Source organism: Pelodiscus sinensis, chromosome 4, assembly GCF_049634645.1.
Source record: "Pelodiscus sinensis isolate JC-2024 chromosome 4, ASM4963464v1, whole genome shotgun sequence".
NCBI lineage: Eukaryota > Metazoa > Chordata > Testudines > Trionychidae > Pelodiscus > Pelodiscus sinensis.
This window is the reverse complement of record NC_134714.1, coordinates 65,011,731-65,031,713: the sequence shown is the minus strand read 5'-3', so window position 1 is coordinate 65,031,713 and position 19,983 is coordinate 65,011,731. Positions and strand designations below refer to the sequence as shown.

Here is a 19,983-nt window from a genome sequence, read left to right as displayed (position 1 = left end):
GAACAATGGTTCAGGTTAGCCCAGTATCCTGCCTCTAGCAGTGGACTATATTGGATCCTTCAGAGAAAGGTTAACCTGTCCACCACTCTATTGCCCTAGATCCGCTGTGCAGAATTAAGATACTAGCTCTGCTCATATGCAGCTAGATCTATCATCAGATGACATTCCAGCCCACAGCACTATGATAGAAAAACACTAGCCTGTAGAAGCCAAGATTGCCCTTAATTAAGCATGCAGCCACACTATTCTCAAACTTTTTTCATAGCATGAAGTGTATTTGAATACAGAAATGGCCTGCTGCCTGCCCTACTTCCCTTTGCTCTTACACTGCATCCCTCGGTAACAATAGCAAAATCACAGTGCTCTCAGAAAAATATTGTGTGTATTTTCAGCTGTGTTTTAGCAACTGTAAAGAAGGGTGAGGAGCTGTTCATTTAGCAAATGTACTAATAGCACCGAAACTCATTTAACTTTAGATGCAACAATGCTTTGGTTGGGCAAAGGAATTAATCACCTGAGTGAGGACGATCTAACCTCAGATTACTTAACTTGAAAGTGGCATAAATTACACATCCCAGTGCGTCCCAGAAAGCATCCTCCCTCTCACCACGCAGAATACTGAAACAGAGCATTAAAATTTCACAATACAAAGCCATCTGTTTTATATAAACCCAATGTAGCCAGGTATCCAAATGCACACACAAATTGGCAGATACTCTTTCATAATAGGTGCCTTAGCAAACAGCAAATTACTTAACTTATTCCAATCTGCTTTGCCGAAAGGTTTAATTACAATGTACACAATATGATATCTGGAAAGCCTTTACAGGTTTCATTTCCCACCCAACCTTATTATGCTAGAAATTAAAATACAGTGCTAATGTATACTCTATTTGACTATTTTCTACAGCACTTCTGTGTAATCAATGAATAGATCTTAACTGAAAGGAAAGGGAAAATAATAACCTTGGAGTTTTTAACAGATACACATTTTTTAACAGATACACATAAGATGCAGTTTAGCTGCAGCACCTTTTTCTGAAGAGAAGGGAATGATGCATACAAGTTGGCTGTGAAGAATCAGCTATAGATTTTTTGTGCACTTGAGAGGTTAAGATTAATATTTATTTCTCATTATTCCTCCTCCTACTCTCCATTTTTATATCAGAACATTTTAACTAGTGCAGGAAATAAAAAAAACTAACTTTTTCCCCCCACAATGTGACAACTGTAGAAGATTCATAACTGATTAGGAAATGAAATCATATTAGCTTCATACTGCTCTCAGACAGAACAGACAACAAATGAGTGCTCCGGTTATCTCTCTCCATGCAGAGTGTATTTTACTATAACAACTCTGTAGTACCTTTTGATTACTAAAGACAGAAGTTTTTTGAAGTTGTTTTTGGAATGGCAGGAGAAACAGATAGCTGCAGACTTTTACCTAAGGCAGAGACCTTCCATTCCTTTGATACGTGAGGGCCCCAATCTAGCAATCAAAATCTACAAGGCAAACCCTTAAAACCAACAGTGCTCCACCCATGTGGATCTAAACGTAGGATTGAGGCCTACATTCCTAGCTAAGTCAATGGGAAACGTGTATGTGGAAGGATTAGGCTATAAAATCAAGTCCTTGTATGTCTACTTGTAGCTGAAACTAGGAAAATGTAGGCTGGAAGGAAAATAAATAAAAGCCATGTAGGAATGGATTATCACCTGGCCTCCCTATATAGCAACTTGAGCTCTGCAAATACAGGAACAACACTGTGCAAACAGTCCCACTGATTCACTTAACTGGTATTCAGGACTCTATTTATTCGCAACCATCCAGGTCTTATTCAAGAGAATAATTCGCAGCAAGCATAAGGTTCATAAATTATAAGTATTGAATCAGTATTTCCTCCGAGCATTTGCGTGAGAAGTGCTCTCACCATTTTGGAAAGCTCTTCTTATTAGTCACACACAGTCAATCATTGATGGATAATTCACAAACAGAAAGGGGACGTCTGTATATTTTTTAGGCTAATGGACAAGATATTCGAATCTGGATGCCTCAAATTAGGCTGATAAATCCATAGAAATGTATGGCCGGACAGGATCTCAAGAGGTTAAGATTAGGCATGCTTACACCCTCCTCAAATACAGGCACATAAATAAGCAACCTGAATTTCAAAAGAGTGATCAGCAGGTCCCAATGAAGTCAATGGCCACTGCAAAGGAAATTGTGTTTGGGAGATAAAAAACTGAGGCCAATATTTTCAAATGTAGGTGCCTATTTTTGGCTACTCCACCCACATTTGAAGCACAGATGGCCTGATCCATAAATGGTCTATTTGTCACCACTTTTGAAAACTAGGCCATTTATTTAGGTGCTGACATATGGATTGAGGATCTTCACTGTAGGCACTCATTTAAGTCTAAGTCATCCCATCAGGGGGCAGAAACATTGCCATGCCAGCTGGGTGACCAATCATAGGGTGCAGAGAGCACATATCTATCCCATTTGGAGAAGGCATAGGCACACAAAAAAATGCACAAAACCCTCCGTGCCGTTGAAAATAGCCACCAAGTTCCTCAAAGTCAAGACCTGCTTAGGGACAACTGGGAACAAAACAAAACGAAGCCAGGGGACTGGTGTGATTAGTTTGCTGAAGACAATTCAATGCAGCAGCACTAAGAGTAACTCCTATCCCTAGACCCACAGCCCTCCAGAAAGCTACCAGTCACCTCCCTCTCCTCCCGGGGAAGAACGTGGCGTTCGCCAGGAGGCGGCTGACTTGTCCCACCAGCCGATAAAGAAGCGAGCGCGGATCCAACAGGCTGCCGGCTAGAAGCGCTGCATGAAGCGCTGCGTCCGGGTCTAGCAAGGGAGCCCCCCACCCCTGCGCGCCGTCCGGACGCAGGAAGTGGAGTTAGTGCAGGGCCAGCGGGAGCTTTACACACCTTGGGGAGGGGCGGCCCCAGCGCTCCGCTCCAGCATGAAACTGGAGGACGAGGGCTGAGTGCTGGGCGTCAGGCTCCAAAACAAGGCGGCGGCAGCAGCAAAGCCGCCGAGACCCCCTGGGCCAAACGTTTTCGCGTTACCCCTCGGAAGATCAGCCCCTTGCAGGGCCCGCCCGGCAATTCTCTCGCCTATGCCCCTGCAGCGAGCCCGCCCGGGCAGCCTTACCTGCTTCAGCAGCGGTATCCCGGAGTGCCAGAGCCCATAGTCCCAGCACCAGGAGCCCCGGGATCCCCATGCTCTGCTTCATCTCCATCGCTCCCGCATCTTCATCGTCAGCATCCTCCCGCCCGGCTCCACGCCGCCGGCTGCTTCGTGCTCCCACAGGAGGGGGAAGGGGGGGGACCCCCAAAGCGAAGCCCTTTCCCAGGACGCTCTGAGGGGAAGCTGCAGTGCAAACTTCGCTCTCCGCTGCACTAGGCTGGCGCCGCGGGAGCGAGCCCTCGCCAGCCCGTGGAGGAGTGTGTAGGGGAAGTTTCAGGAAGCCCCTCAAATCCCGATCGCTCAGCCTCTCTCTGCCCAGAGCGAGTCACTGAGCACGAGAGGGAATGCGAGGCAGAGCGGTCTCCCTCTGCTGGCCTCGGGCTGCATGGAGCCCCTGCAGCCGCGGCTGCCTCGGCTCTGGGCACCCGCTGCTGCTGCCGCTAATTCCTTCGGCTCTTCTTACTCCTGTTCTTCCTCCTCTTTCTCCAGGAAATGGCGCTGCCAGGCAGTCACAGAGCTGCTCTGCACCCCCACACCTCCCCGTGACATCACGTCTCATGAATATTTATAGAATCTATTTATTATCCAATCTTCCTGAACTTTTAATAAAGTGGAAAATAACAGATCTACGGAGTCAGTGTCTCCCCCAGGAATTTCCAGACGGAAAGGGATAGTGGAGATTGCATCAGTCAAAATATAACCTACCTTTCTGGCAAGAGTTTATTTGCAAGGACCAGGTAATTCTTTATATGGCTTTTAGCTCCCTCCCCTCTCCAGGAAATCCTTTGGTGCGATTTATTATTTTAAATAATGCCAGCAGGCCAGCTCTCTAGTGACCAACCCTACAACAAACAAGGGGCATGATGTCCACTGCACAGGAAAAAATCCATTCAAGAGAAGGAGATTGGAGGGAGGGGATTTTTTAAATCAAACTTGGGTGCTCATTTAGGCTCTAAGTGCAGATTTATGTTCCTAAATCAGAGGCCTGATTTCAGAGGTGCTGAGCATTCATAAATAATGAAATAAGGGAGAGTTGCTGGGGATTTGGACAGTGCATGTGAAAATGAGGTACCTTATTTTGGTGTCTAACAATGAATTTCAGAGACTAATTTTCCTAGGTAGCTTTGTCTGAAAGTTTTGGCCTGAGTTTCATACAGCAGAAGTTCCTCTGACTTGCACTCTCTGAAGGGGTGAGGGGGAATGGATTATGCTGACACAAGAACAACTGTGTGGGTCAGACCCAAGCCCAGAAGATCTTTCATGCCCTGAAGAGGCCTGGGTTATCCTGTACTCCTGCTTTCAGGGCACATGTCTATTCACAGCAAAGCCTTCAACCCTCCAGAGTGCCTGCAGCAGCCAGCCATGGAAGGTAGTGCGGATTGGTGGGCAGAGGTATTTCCTAGAGAGGTATTTCCTCTCAAGGCTTTTGGTGGGGAAAATATGCAATGGCCACCTTCCTCCCAATCTGTGAAGACCAGTCCCTGCAGCTCATCTGCAGAGGAGCTTTGGCAGAGGTTGGGGATATTCTGTGTTTCGGAGACTTGGTTGGCTTAATTTGGGCCCTTTCTGCTTGTTGAAATGTAAGGGATGATGTAGCTTATGAAGAGGGAACCATTTCCATGGAGCTATTTCTGTGAGAGGGAAAATGTCTCTGGAAGGCTATAACAAAGACCCCGACACCAGGGTGCTGAAACAGAGGTGCTGCTCAGGCCCACAGGCGGGGGAGGGAGGGGAGAAGAGGGTAATTGCCCTGGGGCTCAGCAATTTAAAAGGACCCAGAGCTCCCAGATATTGCTAGTGCTGCAGTGGCAGCATCTGGAGGCCTGGGACTTTTAAATCATCGCTGGAGCACTGCATGGCACATTCCAGGTGGCTTTGATGGCTGGGCTGGGCTGTGTGGGGGCATGCACTGCAGTCCGGGTGGCATGAGGGCTGGCTGCCTTAGCTCCATCCATTCCACCTGAGACAACGCCCCTTCCAGGAGTGTGGAGCTGGGCCCCCCTTTTGCTCAGGGTCCCAGTGAGGCTGTCGGCCCACCGTGTTGCCACACACTTCGGCTTGAGTGGTTTCCATCACATACAGAGTTTACAGTTTGGTCAGTGGCTCTCAGCACCTCCCTTGCCCCCCATAACACAAATTGTTCCAGCACCCCTGCTGTGACACTGTGCTTTCATCATTGTCCCTCTGAAAGGCATCATAAGTAGCATTGTAGCACAATGCAAGTCTCAGATTTGTAATAATAATAGTTACTATAATGTGTGGCGTTTATATGGTACTTTCTATTTTAGGCTTCCCCAGACAGCATTTGTGAATTAAGTCCACTGTGAGGAAGGAAAGTATTATTATCCCCATTCTACAGATGAGAAAACTGAGGCACAACAGAGCGACATATCTTATGCCTTAGGCTCTGGTCTCTGCATTCTACAAATCCTCACTCATTTGCATTTCTGTTAGGAATCCCTAGGGTGTTGCATTTGTATTTCTGTTAGGAATCCCAGTGCCAAGTGGGGGTCCATGACTGGCATGAAAATGGGTTTTCTCTCCCTTCTCTGTTTCTACCATCTGAAATGAAAAGGCAAGTACGAGACACTGACAAATCAGGTATACCGAAGAGCTAGCATGGTTCTCATGGGGCAATGAATCCATGACAGATGCTTTGTGGGGACTGTGATGCTCTTGTTAATTCTTGGGCTATGATGCTTAGTGTGCATGAATGCTAAAAGCATACAGCACTTCTGGTATAATCACCATAGCTAATCTCTATCTCTTCCTTCAAGCCATATGTACAAACTTAGCTATATATGCTCTATATTGATGCACATATTTATGTGGGATGTTGCTTATTGAAAGTAGCGATATTCTCAAGGTTTAACAGCCTTGTGTGTAGATAATGGGCATTATACTAACACTTGGCATTTCTACATCACTTTTCATCTAAAGATTTCAACTGTTGAGGTTTACATATGTCCCAGTAGCCCTCTGGTATGGTTATCAATATTACCAACTTAGAGATGGGGGAATTAAGGCACTGATAAGTAGGAAATTCAGATATAGACGAATGAAGTGAGTTGATCAAGGTCACGGGAGTCATAGCATAGTTGAGGATTGACCCATATTTCCTGATTCCCAGTCCCATTCTGTAACTATTAAACAATGTTTCACCTACAAGTGTGCTCAGGGCCAAGATAATAGAAACAAACTCCAGATGGACAGAGAACAAGATGGAATAATAGAAAAACTGACACACAGAAAAAGAGATCTGACCTCCAAGAGATTTATATGCGATATAAACAATTGTTTATAAAGATTTTTATCTTACATACAACCCTGTCTCCTAATCTTGGTAGTGAGTTTGGGAAAAGGCAAGAAACCTATAGGGAATGTACTTAAATGCTGCTGGAGAATCTGAAATAGATGTTTACCTTTTTATGGTTATTACTTTAAAAGTTTTTGAGCAGTATAGAATAAATTGGTCCAAATGTTTGCTGGATATTATTTCCTTTTTCTCAACCAGCTCTCATTATCAGCATCCCAAAAACAAGCCTACAGGAACAGCTTTATCTGCAAATATAAGTATGTAATGTGAACATTTTGTTAAGGGCCATAGGCCTGACACTCACAGCTCAGCATAGCTCTATTGAATTCAATAGAACTACTTTGACTTACACCAGCTGAGGTTCTAGCCTCACATCTTCCCAGAAGTGGGTTATAGCCGCAGTGATAAGGAAGAAGAACTGTATGAGAACTGGACTGAAATCCTGGATGCTTTGCCAGTTGGATTGCAGATTGTTCTGGGAAAACTGACAGAAGAGTGCTATATTACCAAGAAGAAATCAAAAAGAACTTGTGACTTTTGAATGCTTTGAAGGATCATGAACAAACTTTGCTTGCTTTTCAACATCAATGATTTTGGGCAACAGTGCCCTTGTACTGTTGGCCATAGACTACCAGGCTATGTCTACATTACGGGGGTTTTCCAGGATACCAGAGGTATCCCAGAAAAACTCCACCATGTCCAGGGAACATGTCTGCTCTTCTGCTTTTTTTTGCGGAAGAGCAGATGTGCTCTTTCGGAAGCCCTGTCTTCCTCCCATGAGAAAGAAGGGCTCTTCCGAGAGAGGAGGCTTTCCCAAAATTTGGCCAAGTGTAGACGGGACAAATTTTGGAAAAGCCTCTTCTGAAAAAAACTATCGGAAAAAGGTACGCTAATTGCAGGGTACACAATTTGCATACCTTTTTCCGATACATCAGTGTAGTATAGACATAGCCCCAGTGACAGTATTTATTACATATTGATTACAATGACTCATAATTAATCTGTCACTTTCCTGCTTGTCATCTTCCTCTATTTTGATATTAGGGTGTTTATGTTTCACCTGACCTATTGGATGTTTTATATAGATTTTGGCAAAGGCTTTGCACTACAAAGTGACTTTGCACTACAAAGGATCAAGTACCAGGAGAGCATGTTGAAATTTTTTTGAAATTCAAAATTTTGTTGAAAAAGTTAGTGATAAAATTTTCATTATTTCCTGCCCCCCCCCCTCCCCCCGCTTTTTTGACCAAATACAGAGCTAGTCAAAGTGTTGACAAAGTTTTAAAGGCAAGAGGAAACTTTTTCTTTTAAATATTGGCCAGATTTTTTGGCAGTTTTTCAATCCGCTCTAATTACAAGGGTTTTGCTGAAAAATGCACCTACAAAAGAAGAACCAGCCATCAAAAGAGAAAGCAGCTTTGTCTTCATCACAATCACAACCTCTCTCTGAGGTCTGCAAAATAAAGGCCTCACTTTAGTGTCGCACAGTGTCCCTATTCTGCGTCAGAAGGGATCAAGTTTTGCAAATGCTACTAGATTACATCCATCTTTGGTTTTGCTGCAGCTATCCCCTTGCAGGTGTACACAAATTCCTGATGCTTTAAATGAGGTGGTCTTCAAACAGCTGACATAATTCACACTTAGATGTGAATGTCCAGTCCTATCCTTTCTCTGACGTTAGTGACAAAGGGCACAAGTTGTTCCTTCAGTAGTCAGAAGATAGGCCTGTCATCCTACATAAGTAAATTGAAGTGCTGGCAGGAGTGACAGTGAAGTGACATTCAAGTAGCAGGAGTTGCTCTGCTCTGCTGGGAAGGAGATCCAGGATGACTGTTCAGATGCTTTCTGAGCTGTCTGGGGATGGCTGAACCAGCACATTCCGCACCAGATCAGAATGGGAGATGCATCATGCTTTTTGTTTTGCCAAATAGCATGAATGAGCTCTCAGGTTTCCCCAGCTGTGTGGGCCTACTAAGGGTAGCTTCTCAATATATGCCCCAAGGCATGGTCAAAGGGGATGGGGGAAATTGGTGGGAATCCTTAGGGTTTCTCAAGCATTCCCAGGGATGTAACCAAGGAGATGGGGGATATGATGATAGTGGTAGGGCATATACCTAGTGAACACTACATTGAAAAGATTAAATTAATTGGTTTGGCAAAAGTTATCTCCCATGCTCTGCCCAGCCCATCATAGTAATGAGCTGTTTATAGGGTTGACAGGTGTCCGGTTTTGAACCGGACAGTCCAGTATTTGAGCTTTCTGTTCGGGAAACAAATTGAGAAAATATAAATGTCCGGTATTTTTTAAATAAGATGTAATGTAGATTGTGATGTAATGTCAAATGTGGTCGGTATTTTTGTTGAAACCATCTGGCAATCCTAGCTGTTTACATAATATAGTATTGCACAATAATAACCATTCTAGGGACCCACTTATAATATAGCTGTCCCCTGACATAGTTGATACCTGGGTCAGTCTCTATTTTGCACCTAAATATCCTTTTAACAATGTCCCCAGACTGACTATGCTAGAGTCTTGGACAGGTCTGGGGCTTTCACACAGTTAATAGATGTAGGCTTCAGTTATGCTAAAAGACTGAACCACATTTTAACAGTGCTGGGGGTACTTGCACTGTAACCATGTTATCTGGCTTGATTGTGACCTCAGGCTGGGAGTTATCTTTATCCACATCAAGCCCCTGACTTTCACTTAAATGTGTATGCATCCAGCATTCCTTTTCTGTTTCCTTTCATGTTTCCTTCTCCCTCTCCTCTATCTCTCGATCACCTCCCTTCTGGGAAATAATGCTGGAATGTGTCCAGTTCTTGTATTTCTGGAAGCTACAGCCTCCTCCAGTTCTTAAGTCTTCCATATGTCCATCGTTTAACTCTGTGCATGTGTGTATGTAAAGGAGAAAGGGAATCATATTAAACAGACTGCACTACTCCAGCTAAAAATAATTAGAGATGAGCTCAAGAAGATACAGAGCTCAGATCTGACTCTTGATTGGGATTTAAAATCTCCCCATGTTCTAAGTGGTAGTGGGGAGTGCCATTCAGAGCTGAGGTTTGGGCTAACTCATTTTAGTGTGAATCTCAGTCTGAACTCCTTCCCAGGTTTGAGGTTTACAGTTGAGATTTTTGGCATGACTCCATCTCTAAAAACTCCCCCAAACCTAGACCTGGCTCTTTTAAGCATTTGCACAGGAAACTCTAAGCACTTTTGTAGACTAAAAGCATCATGTAACTTTTGCAATTAGTGCCTACTTGCCGAAGTGGTAGGCACTTACATAAAACATTTGTATAAATAGATAAAACTCCTATAAGACCGAGACAACGTTTTGATTGCAATCACCATTACTTACAGATTAACTTTGTGTTGCATATGTGAAAGCAATCCCCCCTATCTCTCTTGTGTGGATATAAATGCAGTATTACAATACAGAATAATTAAACAGAAAGGATTTTTACACAATGAAACAGTCAATGCCATAAGAAATCCCTATATATGTATAGGTACAGATATGATCTACAGGTAGTTCAAATTACCAATTTCAAATTACAAGTAGATATATAAGAAATGATTTGGGAGTAAGTATTTGTTAACAGTCCCTTAGTGGACAATTTTTCTTATTTATTTGCCCTATGGTGTTAAAACACCTTGTTTCTGAAAAATTCTGTAATGCATTCTGTATCTATGGACGTGCACTGATAGTCATTTCTGTGATCCACCCAACAACATTTCTCGGTTTTGTTTGGGGTGAGAGGATCACTCACTCATTGGACGAGGTTTGCAATCTGAAGCGGTCCCTTAGCAAATCCGGAGAACAGCCAGCCACTTTGGGTTCATTAAGATTGTGGAGCTAGGAAATGTTTCAATAACTCTGAGGCCCAGTAGACCTCAAGCCTTGTCTACTGTTGCTAACCACAGTTCAGCTTCCACTGGTGGTAGAGCATCTTGTTGTAGATATGTCGTTGGCTGCTGCCGGTGTTTTAACCAGACCTCCTCTGAGCAGGGTTAGATGGCACAGAGGCCGGTCTGGCATTACACTAAGGCACCTTTACCATGATCTGGCAGCATAAAGGGGCCTTTTAGGTAGTAGAAACAACACCTCAAGGATATCTCTGCATAAAGGGCCTCCTGGCCAGCATAGAACTAGGATGATACAGGCTGTGCTCCCAGCCCCTGATGTTGGGGCCCTGGAGTGGGAAGCTGAGAGTGGGCCAAAGGATGTACCCCAGTACACAATGCTACAGCTGTTTGTTTCCCAGAACCCACAGAAGCCATGGGAAGCAAAGGGTAAGTTAGAGCAGTTCTGAGGTTGCTTTAACTGACACTCAGGTCTGTGGCAACCTCCAAACAGCCTCAGATTATGGGGCGCATACAGGTGACAAAGATCACCCAGCTTTGGCCACCCCCTTCCTATGCCGGGTGTGGGAATGGAGTAACTGGGAATCAGGGTCATAATGCTAAAAATGGTGGTGCTAACCAGCATTTAGTCTACATTAGTGCCCCAACGTGGCTAACTCTGAAGAGTGGAACTGGGGTTAGCAATTGTAAGAAATGTTTTATTGACAAGGCCTGTGAGCATGGTGGGGTAGGAGGAAAGGTGGGATGGAACATCATCTTTCCTTTTACTGGTAAACGTCAGTATTTTGGGGCATGACCTTACAGTGACAGCTCTGGATGTGCAGCACCTTTCAGTATCAGGTCCTTTGTTTCTACAAATGGTCCATTAGAGTAGTAGATATTTTTTACCAGTACTAACTGGCTGTGCCCAGAAAGCAAGCAAGACACTTTGATTAAGCAAAATCAAACACTCTTGAGACCTTGGAAAGAAATGGTGAGAACTTAGGGAGCACAACTGAGATAGCCAGAAAGGAAAACAGGTGGACACAGAAACGCGGGAGGAAGTGAAAGCGGGAGGGAGTAAATGAGAGGAGGGGGAAAGATTTGGAAAGGTAAATGTGGTCTTGTGATAACAGCAGGTGACTATGACTCTGCAGATTTGAATTCAGTTTCTGGCTCTGACTTCCTGTGCAATATTGGGCAAATCACTTAACCTCTCTGAGCCTCAGATTCATACTTTACAAGAGAGTTGCAAGTCTAAATGCATCAATGTTTGCAAAGTGCTTTGATATCCTTGGGTGGAAATTGCTGTAGTGGTGCAAAGCATAAGGACTGACATGTGAGGGGAGGATTGAGAGGGGAGACCTGACAGGGGAAGAAAGGAAAAGGATGACTGATGAGTGAAAGAAGGGATGGAAAGAGAAAAAAGAGAGGGGCCACCAAGTGATGGGAAAGTAATAAGAAGTGGGAGGAAGAGAACCGAGTAGCTGCTTGTCAGAGGGGATATATTTTCTTGCATTGGCGTGGAAGGAAATTAAATTGGAGTGTTTGGCCTGTTAAGCTACTGTGTGCTGGCACAGTCATGAAGTTTATGGTTTCCCTGCTGATCTCTGTCAAACAGTGCTAGTGCTATGGAGTTGTCCTGGAGAGAGAGGAGCCATAGAGCCATAAGGCCTGATCACAGAGAGGTCTCCAGGCAAGATGAGCGCCGGATGTAGAAGCGCCTCCCCTCATGCCCTTCAGGCCTGTGCACAATTAACACTGGGAAAAAGCGGGCATCCTGGTAGGTGGGTGGGTTTTCATTGATGGCTAGCTGGCTAGAGTAAGAGCAACATTGTTCATCCTGGCAGCCACGGTCCGCAATGCTGCTGCTGCAGCTCCTCCAAAGGCCTGTCCTGTGGGACCCGTGAACCCGGCACAAAGAGAAGCGGCTGGTGTTGAGGGAGAGACGTGAGTTTCCGCTGCCACTGTGGAAGGCGTAGCGGGAGAAGATGGAGGAGGTGCTGGAGGCCTGGTTGCAGCGCTCACAGCCGTGAGCTATTTCACTGTACCCACACACAGAGTAACCGTTGTACGTAGGGGAGCCTGTCAGGTCCAGGAGCATGGCCTCCGAGTAGCTGGGGATCAGCTGTCGGTTGGTACAGATGTGCCATTCCAGTTCAGTGCTGTCCTGAGTGTTATCCCGGGGCATGCGATACCTGTACAGGGGCTCTTCTGCTACGCCAGGCACCGTGTATTCTAAGCCTAGGAGCTTCTCAACATGGTAGTGCACATATGCAGTCTGATATTCTATGAGCACCCGCAGTGGCCAGGAGATCATCAAGACAGCTGCCATCCAGAAAGTGTAGTGGGACACGTACCATGGGAGATGCTCTGGGTCCCCGTAGGCCATCATAAGCTCTTTGAAGTCTATGTTTTTAAGCTGCATACCTTCCCTGACCTCCATGTAGTCATCCAGCCCCTCAATCTCTGTGAAAAAGTGAGCCCTTTGGGTCAGGTAGGAGTTCTCTGACTCAGTGTTGGCAAAGCTGAAGCACTTGGTGAACTTCAGCTTTGTGGCTGTGTAGCATTCCAGGCCCAGCAGCTCCTTGGAGATATCCTTGAATCCACAGTGGGTGTAGTCAAACTCGGCTTCAGCCACATGTGTGTTGACCCGCTCATGGTAGACCTGCGTGGTGGTATAGGCATCACCATTGCGGTAGCGGGTTACCTGCCGGGTGCGCCGCACAAAGTGGTAGCTGATGGCCTTCCACCAGATACACGGAGTGGCCTGCTGCATGCGGCTGATACAGTCATAGACGCTGTCTACATCCACCTTGTACTGGAGTTCGCTTTTGGCATGGCAGTGCCAACACTCCACCAGGTAGGCCACGTACAGCATGGTGAGGAAGGCTAAGGGGATGTAGACATAGCCATCAGAGCACGGGCTATCATGGTAAATCATGGACTTGCCCTTGAAGGAGCCATCAAAGCTGAGCTTGGTGACACGGGCTAGCTGACACCAGGCCACAGCGCCCAGGCAGCCATACATGAGGACGGAAAGGAGGAGGCATTTCCAGTGGGATTCTCTGCACATGGAGGCACTCAAGGACTGTTTGACAGGACGTTGCTGAGAAGGAAGAGAAAGCATAATTTATTTCAGTGATGTCATTTTACATAATACATGACTCTTACTTTCAAGACTGTGTTTGGCATAGCCCCTGAATGCCTTTAAGGCTAGATTGGACCTGTAGGCAGAGCCGTGAGTAAGGTGCAGTGTGTAAACTCCAGTCACAGAAGTAGCCTCAGAAAGAATTGTGCCTCCGAGACATGTCTCTAAGGCACAATACCTTCCCTTTTCTCTCCGTGCTCCGCTATGGGAATAACATGCTGCTGGCCTATATCAATAGCCGATCTACTCCAGACCGCTCTCCTTCTGGCCAAACTAAAATCGCAGCCTGTGTCTCTAACATCTCCTTGTGTCTGTCTAGCCATCAGCTCAAGCCACGTATGGCCATGTCAAGGCTGTTCCCCACTCTGGCACTTGGGCTGTTTCTAGACTGGCAAGTTTTTCCGCAAAATCATCTGCTTTTGCGGAAAAACTTGCCAGCTGTCTACACTGGCCGCTTGAATTTCCAGAAAAGCACTGACGATCTCATGTAAAATCATCAGTGCTTTTCCGGAAAAACTATGCTGCTCCCGTTCGGGCAAAAGTCTTTTTCCGAAAGACTTTTGCGCAAAAGGGCCAGTGTAGACAGCATAGTACTATTTTCCACAAAAAAGCCCCGATTGTGAAAAAGGCGATCGGGGCTTTTTTGCGGAAACCACGTCTAGATTGGCCACGGACGCTTTTCCGCAAAAAGTGCTTTTGCGGAAAAGCATCCTGCCAATCTAGACGCGCTTTTCCGAAAATGCTTTTTTTCCGTTAAAAGCATTTTCGGAAATTCTTGCCAGTGTAGACGTAGCCTCTGCATGCAGAAGGTGGGGGCCCGCAAGAGACCTTAAAAAAACCTTGCCTATAGAGGCTTCTGTTTTAAAAACTCCTCAGGTCACAGACTCCCTGACGTTGGGAGGCAGGCTGCTACCACCCAAATAAAACCTCCCTTTCTTCTTGAACCCAGGAAGAAAGCACTTGGGAACTTCTTCTAGAGGGGCACCTCCCCTAAACTCTTTTACCACTAGAGAGCTTTTAAAAAAAGGAAACAAACTGTAATCTCTGATAGTGGACCTCTCAGTCTAGGCATGCATACACAGACCTCCTATTACCTTCCAGGACACAAGAATCAGATCATAGCCTTAAAAAGGTGATTTTATTAACAAAATAAAAAGATATACTTAGTAAAGCATACTATGTTACTAGGTGTTTTAAAGTAACCGAGAAAAGAACAAATTACAACACAGAGAATTGTATCCCTGAGATTCGTCTTTAAAGTTACAGTGTATGGAGTAGGGTATATGGATTTAGCACAGAGGAGTTTAGCCAAACAACAAAACAAAGAAAATAACCTGATCATGTCTAAATAAACATTCCCTATCTATTCACATATCCTTACTTCAAAGTCACACACACGCACACACACACCATCCATCTATCTATCTATATGTTAAAACAGAATTATGAATCTTTTTTCCAAAATGCTCCTTGCTACCTCCTTTCATAGTCACTGTGGACAACACCACCATTCTTCCTCTCACTCATGCCTAGAGCCTGGGTGTCCATACTTCTTTTTAAGTCCTTGCAGCCAGGCTTGTAGATCCTGTCCACTTAACATCTCTAAGGCTATGTCTAGACTGCATCCCTCTGTCGACAAATCAAGCACATCGAAATTGCTAATGAAGCAGGGATTTAAATATCCTGTGCCTCATTAGCATAAACATTCAGGGGGGAATAACGGCAGTGTAGACGTGGATCTGTCGAAAATAAAGCCTTTTTCAACAGATCCTGTATTCCTCAAAAAATGAGGTTTATAGGATCTGTTGAAAAAGGCTTTATTTTTGACAGATCCGCGTCTAGACTGCTGTTTTTTTTCAAAAAAACTCCATTTTGAAAAAAAGTGGCGGCCATGTTTATTGCTAACGAGGCATGGGATATTTAAATTCCTGCTTCATTAGCAATTTTGATGTGCCTAATCTACATATCTCTGTCAACAGAGAGGTGTAGTCTAGACACACCCTAAGATACAGCCATTCCTGTCCATACACACAGCTAAAACTCTCATCCTTCTCTGATTGTCTCACATCTGTTACTACCACACCATTTTCTCTGGTATTGACTTAGGCCAAGCCCACTAATGGGGGAAGAATAGGGAGCAGTTGCTATGGGGCCTGGTGATTTAAAAGGGCCCAGGGCATCCAGCTGCCACTGTTGCCACTGCTGCTCCTGAGAGCTGAGGTGCAGCAGAGCATACTCTTGGCAGCGTTGAGGGCTGGCTGCTCCACAGCCCCCCTCATCGACCTGAGGCCCTGCCTCTTCTAGGAGCATGGAGCTGACCCTGTCCACACCTTGTCCAAGGGCCCAGCAAGTCTGTCAGTCCTCCTGAGAAAAGCAATCTTGCCCTGTTTGTATCCAGGCAGAAAGCAAAGATCACTTCCTGGCTTCTCCCTTTGATTGTTTCATCCTTCTCTTTGCATGCCCTCATGAGCTCCCTCTTCTCTGTTTTATCAAACATAAGCTGCTTGGCTTCACTCTCAGGCCTTTCCTGACTTACCAACTGAGCACTGGCTGGGGCTAATTAAAATGGTGCTGGGGCTCAAGCAATTGCTTTATTTTCATAACTAAGGCAGCAAGTCCAGAGGTGCTGGGGCTATGAAGTGCCAAACCTAGAAGTGCCAGGGCTCTATGCTATGTTTTCTCCCCTGTTGCTCCTTGTGCCTGGGAGGTACTTCCTGTAACCATCTGCAAAGCCACCTCCTTGTCCTCCTTTCAAACCCTTCCTTAAAACTTAGCTCTGCTGTGATGCCTATAGAAGACAACAGTGAGGCTGCTGAGGCCTTGTCAATCCAGCTGACCAATACTATCTCACTGGCTCCTTGTACTGTCCTCATGTGTTGGAGGTGAGAGGGGGTGAATTGACAAGTTTGTGCAATGTATGAATGAGAAGACAGTTTGGCTACTGTCTGACTCGGCCCTGCATTCTGCAACTGCTGAATTTTTTAAAGCTGTGCTCTCACTCTGTTGCTGAGAAGCCTAGGGAGCATGCTCCTTTAGTGGTTTTGCACCCACTCATTCTGGACACGCCCCATAGTTGACAGAGGACTGCCAGAGCAGCATAAAGCCAGAGAAATGTAAACCAGAACCAGGGCCTGTGCCTCCAGCAGCACAGAGCTGACTCAGAGGTAAGAGTGACACCTACCAAATTATCAACACCATGTGTGCTGCAGCATTTTCTTGGAGGCCTCCCATCCAGAAATTGCCTAGTTTCAACCATATTTACTTTTAGTTCTGACAGAATCACAGTTCCAGGTGGCATGGTAACAGGCTGAAAACAGTATTGGCTAGAAGCAAATTAAAAAAAAAGGGTTTATGTTTTGTAGCTAATTAAAATCCAGACTATCCCCCAGCCTTTGGGGCTCAAAAGGCAGGACACAGATCACAAATAAAAGAATTTATACTCCTATCTGTGTTCCCTGAAAGAACAGCATTAACGTCCTCGCCCTGATGATGTTGCAATGAATCTGTTGCATGGGATGCTACACTGGGCTTTTGATAAAAGACCAAGCCATGCAGCAAAAAACTGTAGCAACTAAGCTGTTTATAAAGAGCAGCAGTAATGTGTGTCAGTGTCAGTATTGGCTGGTTCCAGCGTGCAGCCTTATACCTAATGGCTGTGTCTACATTGGCACCCTTTTCCGGAAAAGGGATGCTAATGAGACACTTCGGAATTGTAAATGCCGCGGGGAATTTAAATATCCCCCATGACATTTGCATGAACGTGGCTGCTGCTTTTTTCCGGCTCGGGGTTTTGCCAGAGAAAAGCGCCAGTCTAGAGGGGATCTTGCGGAAAATAAAGCCTTTTTCGGAAGATCCCTTAATCCTACTTGAAAGTAGGAATCCTACTTGAAAGTAGGAATAAGGGATCTTGCGGAAAAGGCTTTATTTTCCGCAAGATCCCGTCTAGACTGGCGCTTTTCTCCGGCAAAACCCCGAGCCGGAAAAAAGCGGCAGCCATGTTCATGCAAATGCCGCGGGGGATATTTAAATCCCCCGCGTCATTTGCAATTCCGACTGGTCTCATTAGCATCCCTTTTCTGGAAAAGGGTGCCAATGTAGACACAGCCAATATGTACTGTTCAGGAATATCTCTCTCTGTACTGGCCTCCCTCTTGTTACTGATGCCTCTTGGCTGCACTTTGCGGTAAGAGTATTGCAGCAATAAAAAGGGAGAAACACACCAAGATACTTTTATTAGCGTTTCCACTCTGCTTTTCCACCTGGGATGCAAAAATAGAACTCATCTATCTCTCAAGAGCCACCTCGAACATTCCAAACATCTTCGCAGCTTCCAACAGATGCCATGTTTGTAAAGCAGCTTATCAGAGAAAATTGCCTCCTTCTCCCCCTAGATGTGGTGTTGCCCCTTAATATTGTTTTTCTTGGGCCCACAAGAGGCAAGATTTAGTTCTGGCCAAGTGATAAATTTAAGGTCCAATGCTTCATGACCCGTACAGAGCTAGACATGGGAGTTTGATGTCATTTGAAAGAAGAGCTTGCCCTTTTCCCCATGGGACAGCAGTATTTGCTTTTAACTTTGCAATGGTATGAGTTTAAAATTATTCATTTTTAGATACAGTAAAGCTATTTTAGGTCATTTTTAGAGGTCATTTTAGCTTTTTCTGAGTTCTGTACAATTTTACTCCCAGGACTAGATTTTAATGGTATAGATTCTCATTTCACATTGGTGTAAACTCCGAGTAACTCCAACAATTTCAATGGAATTACAGTGATGTAAATCTAGAGTAATTGACATCAGACTTTGGCCCATGGTGCTTCCAGGAGGAAATGATAACTGCTGTAAAGGGACTAAATTGCTAAATATGTAATTTAGATCTATTTTATGGCCCTGTTATGCTACTGCAATGGTGTATATTGACCTTATTACAAAAGAAAATCAGGCCCATTTTCCTCATCTCCTTTAGGGACCTTTGAGGAGAACAGTAAAGTGGTTACAACCAGCACTCAGAACATCTGAACAATAACTGCAAAACAACAGGAGCTGTGTCGGTTTATGATTGAGTCCAGATCTACTGAGGCATGTCTATACTGCAGTGTAAGTATGGGCTGTGACTCCGGCTCAAGCCCTAACTCTCCTTCCATCCACACACAAATCTCCCAGGCTTGGACCCAAGAAGCCTGTGAGGGTAGAGTGTCTGTGCCCAAATCATTGCAGGACTCAGGGTTTGAGCCCTATCATTTGGGAATATAGATGCAGCCTTTCTGGAGAGACTCAGGTCCCTGGAGTCCACCAGAAGAAACCAGAACACTGTGGGTAGGCAGCATTTGCCTTCTCTCTCCCCAGAATCGTCAGTCGACACAGAGGAAAGGGAGCACCCCACTTTGTTCTAATACAAAGGCTCAGCATTTTATTCTGACTGCCAGCCTGCAAATAGACCTTGGGAGAACTTTTGGTGTTTGCCATGGATACTGACCAGAGGAAGTTCTTCACAAAGCATGCTGCATTGTGGATACAGGAGCACAGCCCGATTTTGGCTAACTTCTCAGGTGAGGTGATTTTAGGTAGTGTACCAAAAATGACCATGCATGTCTGCTAATAGCAAAGAAGCTGGCAGTGTTGGGAATTTACTGGACCACTGACTGACCAGTGCAGGGATTGGATTGATTAGCTCAAGACCAAATACCTGAAAATCAGGGGTCACAACTGTGCCTCTGGCTACTCACCCAGCATTGTACCTATTGAATTTGACCTGGTACTGGGAATTGCACTGAGCTCTGTACCATGAGCGGTGCACAATGGCCTGGTCAGCTGGGATGGCACACTGCTAGCCCCTGTAGCCAGCAGGGAGATTGATGGTAGCTAGCAGCAGCACTGAATGAGGCAAATGAAGTGACTCTGCTGATGAAACCAGTCACGGAAGGGACTTTTTTTTGGACTATCCTCAGAACTTTTTGATTCCCCCCACCCCCGCTAGAGAAGCCCTCCATGAATTGGGCTGCAGAAATAGAAGAGGAAGAAGCTACCCTGAAGCCTGATAAGTTTCTGACTCCCATTTTTGTAATTGTTAATATAGGATGAGGGGAGGGGTTCCGCCTCTGTGAACCAATGCAAAAGGTATTAGAACCCCCACAGGAAGCAGCGTGTATCTGCTAATGGTTAACTGCATGCCAGCACCTTGGCATCTCCCTCTCCCCTCCTCACAGAATTCAAAATGGAAACCAGGAAATGCAAATAGTAAAACAAGTCAAAAAGTGAGTGTTTCTTGGGGACGGGCACATTTTTCTAGTACATTCCAATTTCTTAACATCAGACCCCTGTATTACCTTCCTTGTATGAATGCCGATTGGTACAAGCCCAATCACGGAACAAAACACTTGAAAAGTCTGGACTGTACCAGGTGGGAGAGAGGGGAAAAAGTTCAAATGTAGCCCATTTTCAAATGAAATCCATTGCTGTTAAA

The 19,983-nt window shown here is 45.2% G+C and overlaps 2 protein-coding genes and 1 long non-coding RNA gene across 7 annotated transcripts in view; 1 reads left to right on the top strand and 2 right to left on the bottom strand.

Moving 5' to 3' along the window:
* The window catches only part of TYRO3 (TYRO3 protein tyrosine kinase), a 58,895-nt gene extending 55,223 nt beyond the window's left edge, over positions 1-3,672 (bottom strand). For 3 of the 4 annotated variants that reach the window (XM_006128699.4, XM_006128700.4, XM_006128701.4), the window contains exon 1: positions 3,170-3,672. In XM_006128699.4, coding sequence (XP_006128761.2) covers positions 3,170-3,257 — 88 coding nt within the window. In that variant the 5' untranslated portion in view covers positions 3,258-3,672. The remainder of the gene's footprint in view (positions 1-3,169) is intronic. The other variant, XM_006128698.4, reaches the window with a different exon arrangement.
* The window catches only part of LOC142829128 (uncharacterized), a 37,618-nt gene continuing 20,430 nt past the window's right edge, over positions 2,796-19,983 (top strand). Inside the window, exons 1-4 of one of the 2 annotated variants that reach the window (XR_012903442.1) lie at positions 2,796-2,911; positions 3,695-3,942; positions 18,487-18,617; positions 18,867-19,069. This is a non-coding gene — a long non-coding RNA (uncharacterized LOC142829128). Of the gene's footprint in view, positions 2,912-3,684; positions 3,943-18,486; positions 18,618-18,866; positions 19,070-19,983 lie in introns of those variants that run through there. The other variant, XR_012903441.1, reaches the window with a different exon arrangement.
* The window catches only part of LOC102453678 (transmembrane protein 151B-like), a 39,477-nt gene continuing 30,066 nt past the window's right edge, over positions 10,573-19,983 (bottom strand). The window contains exon 2 of the mRNA XM_006128713.3: positions 10,573-13,480. Within this exon, the coding sequence (XP_006128775.2) occupies positions 12,050-13,480 (1,431 nt within the window). The 3' untranslated portion in view covers positions 10,573-12,049. The remainder of the gene's footprint in view (positions 13,481-19,983) is intronic.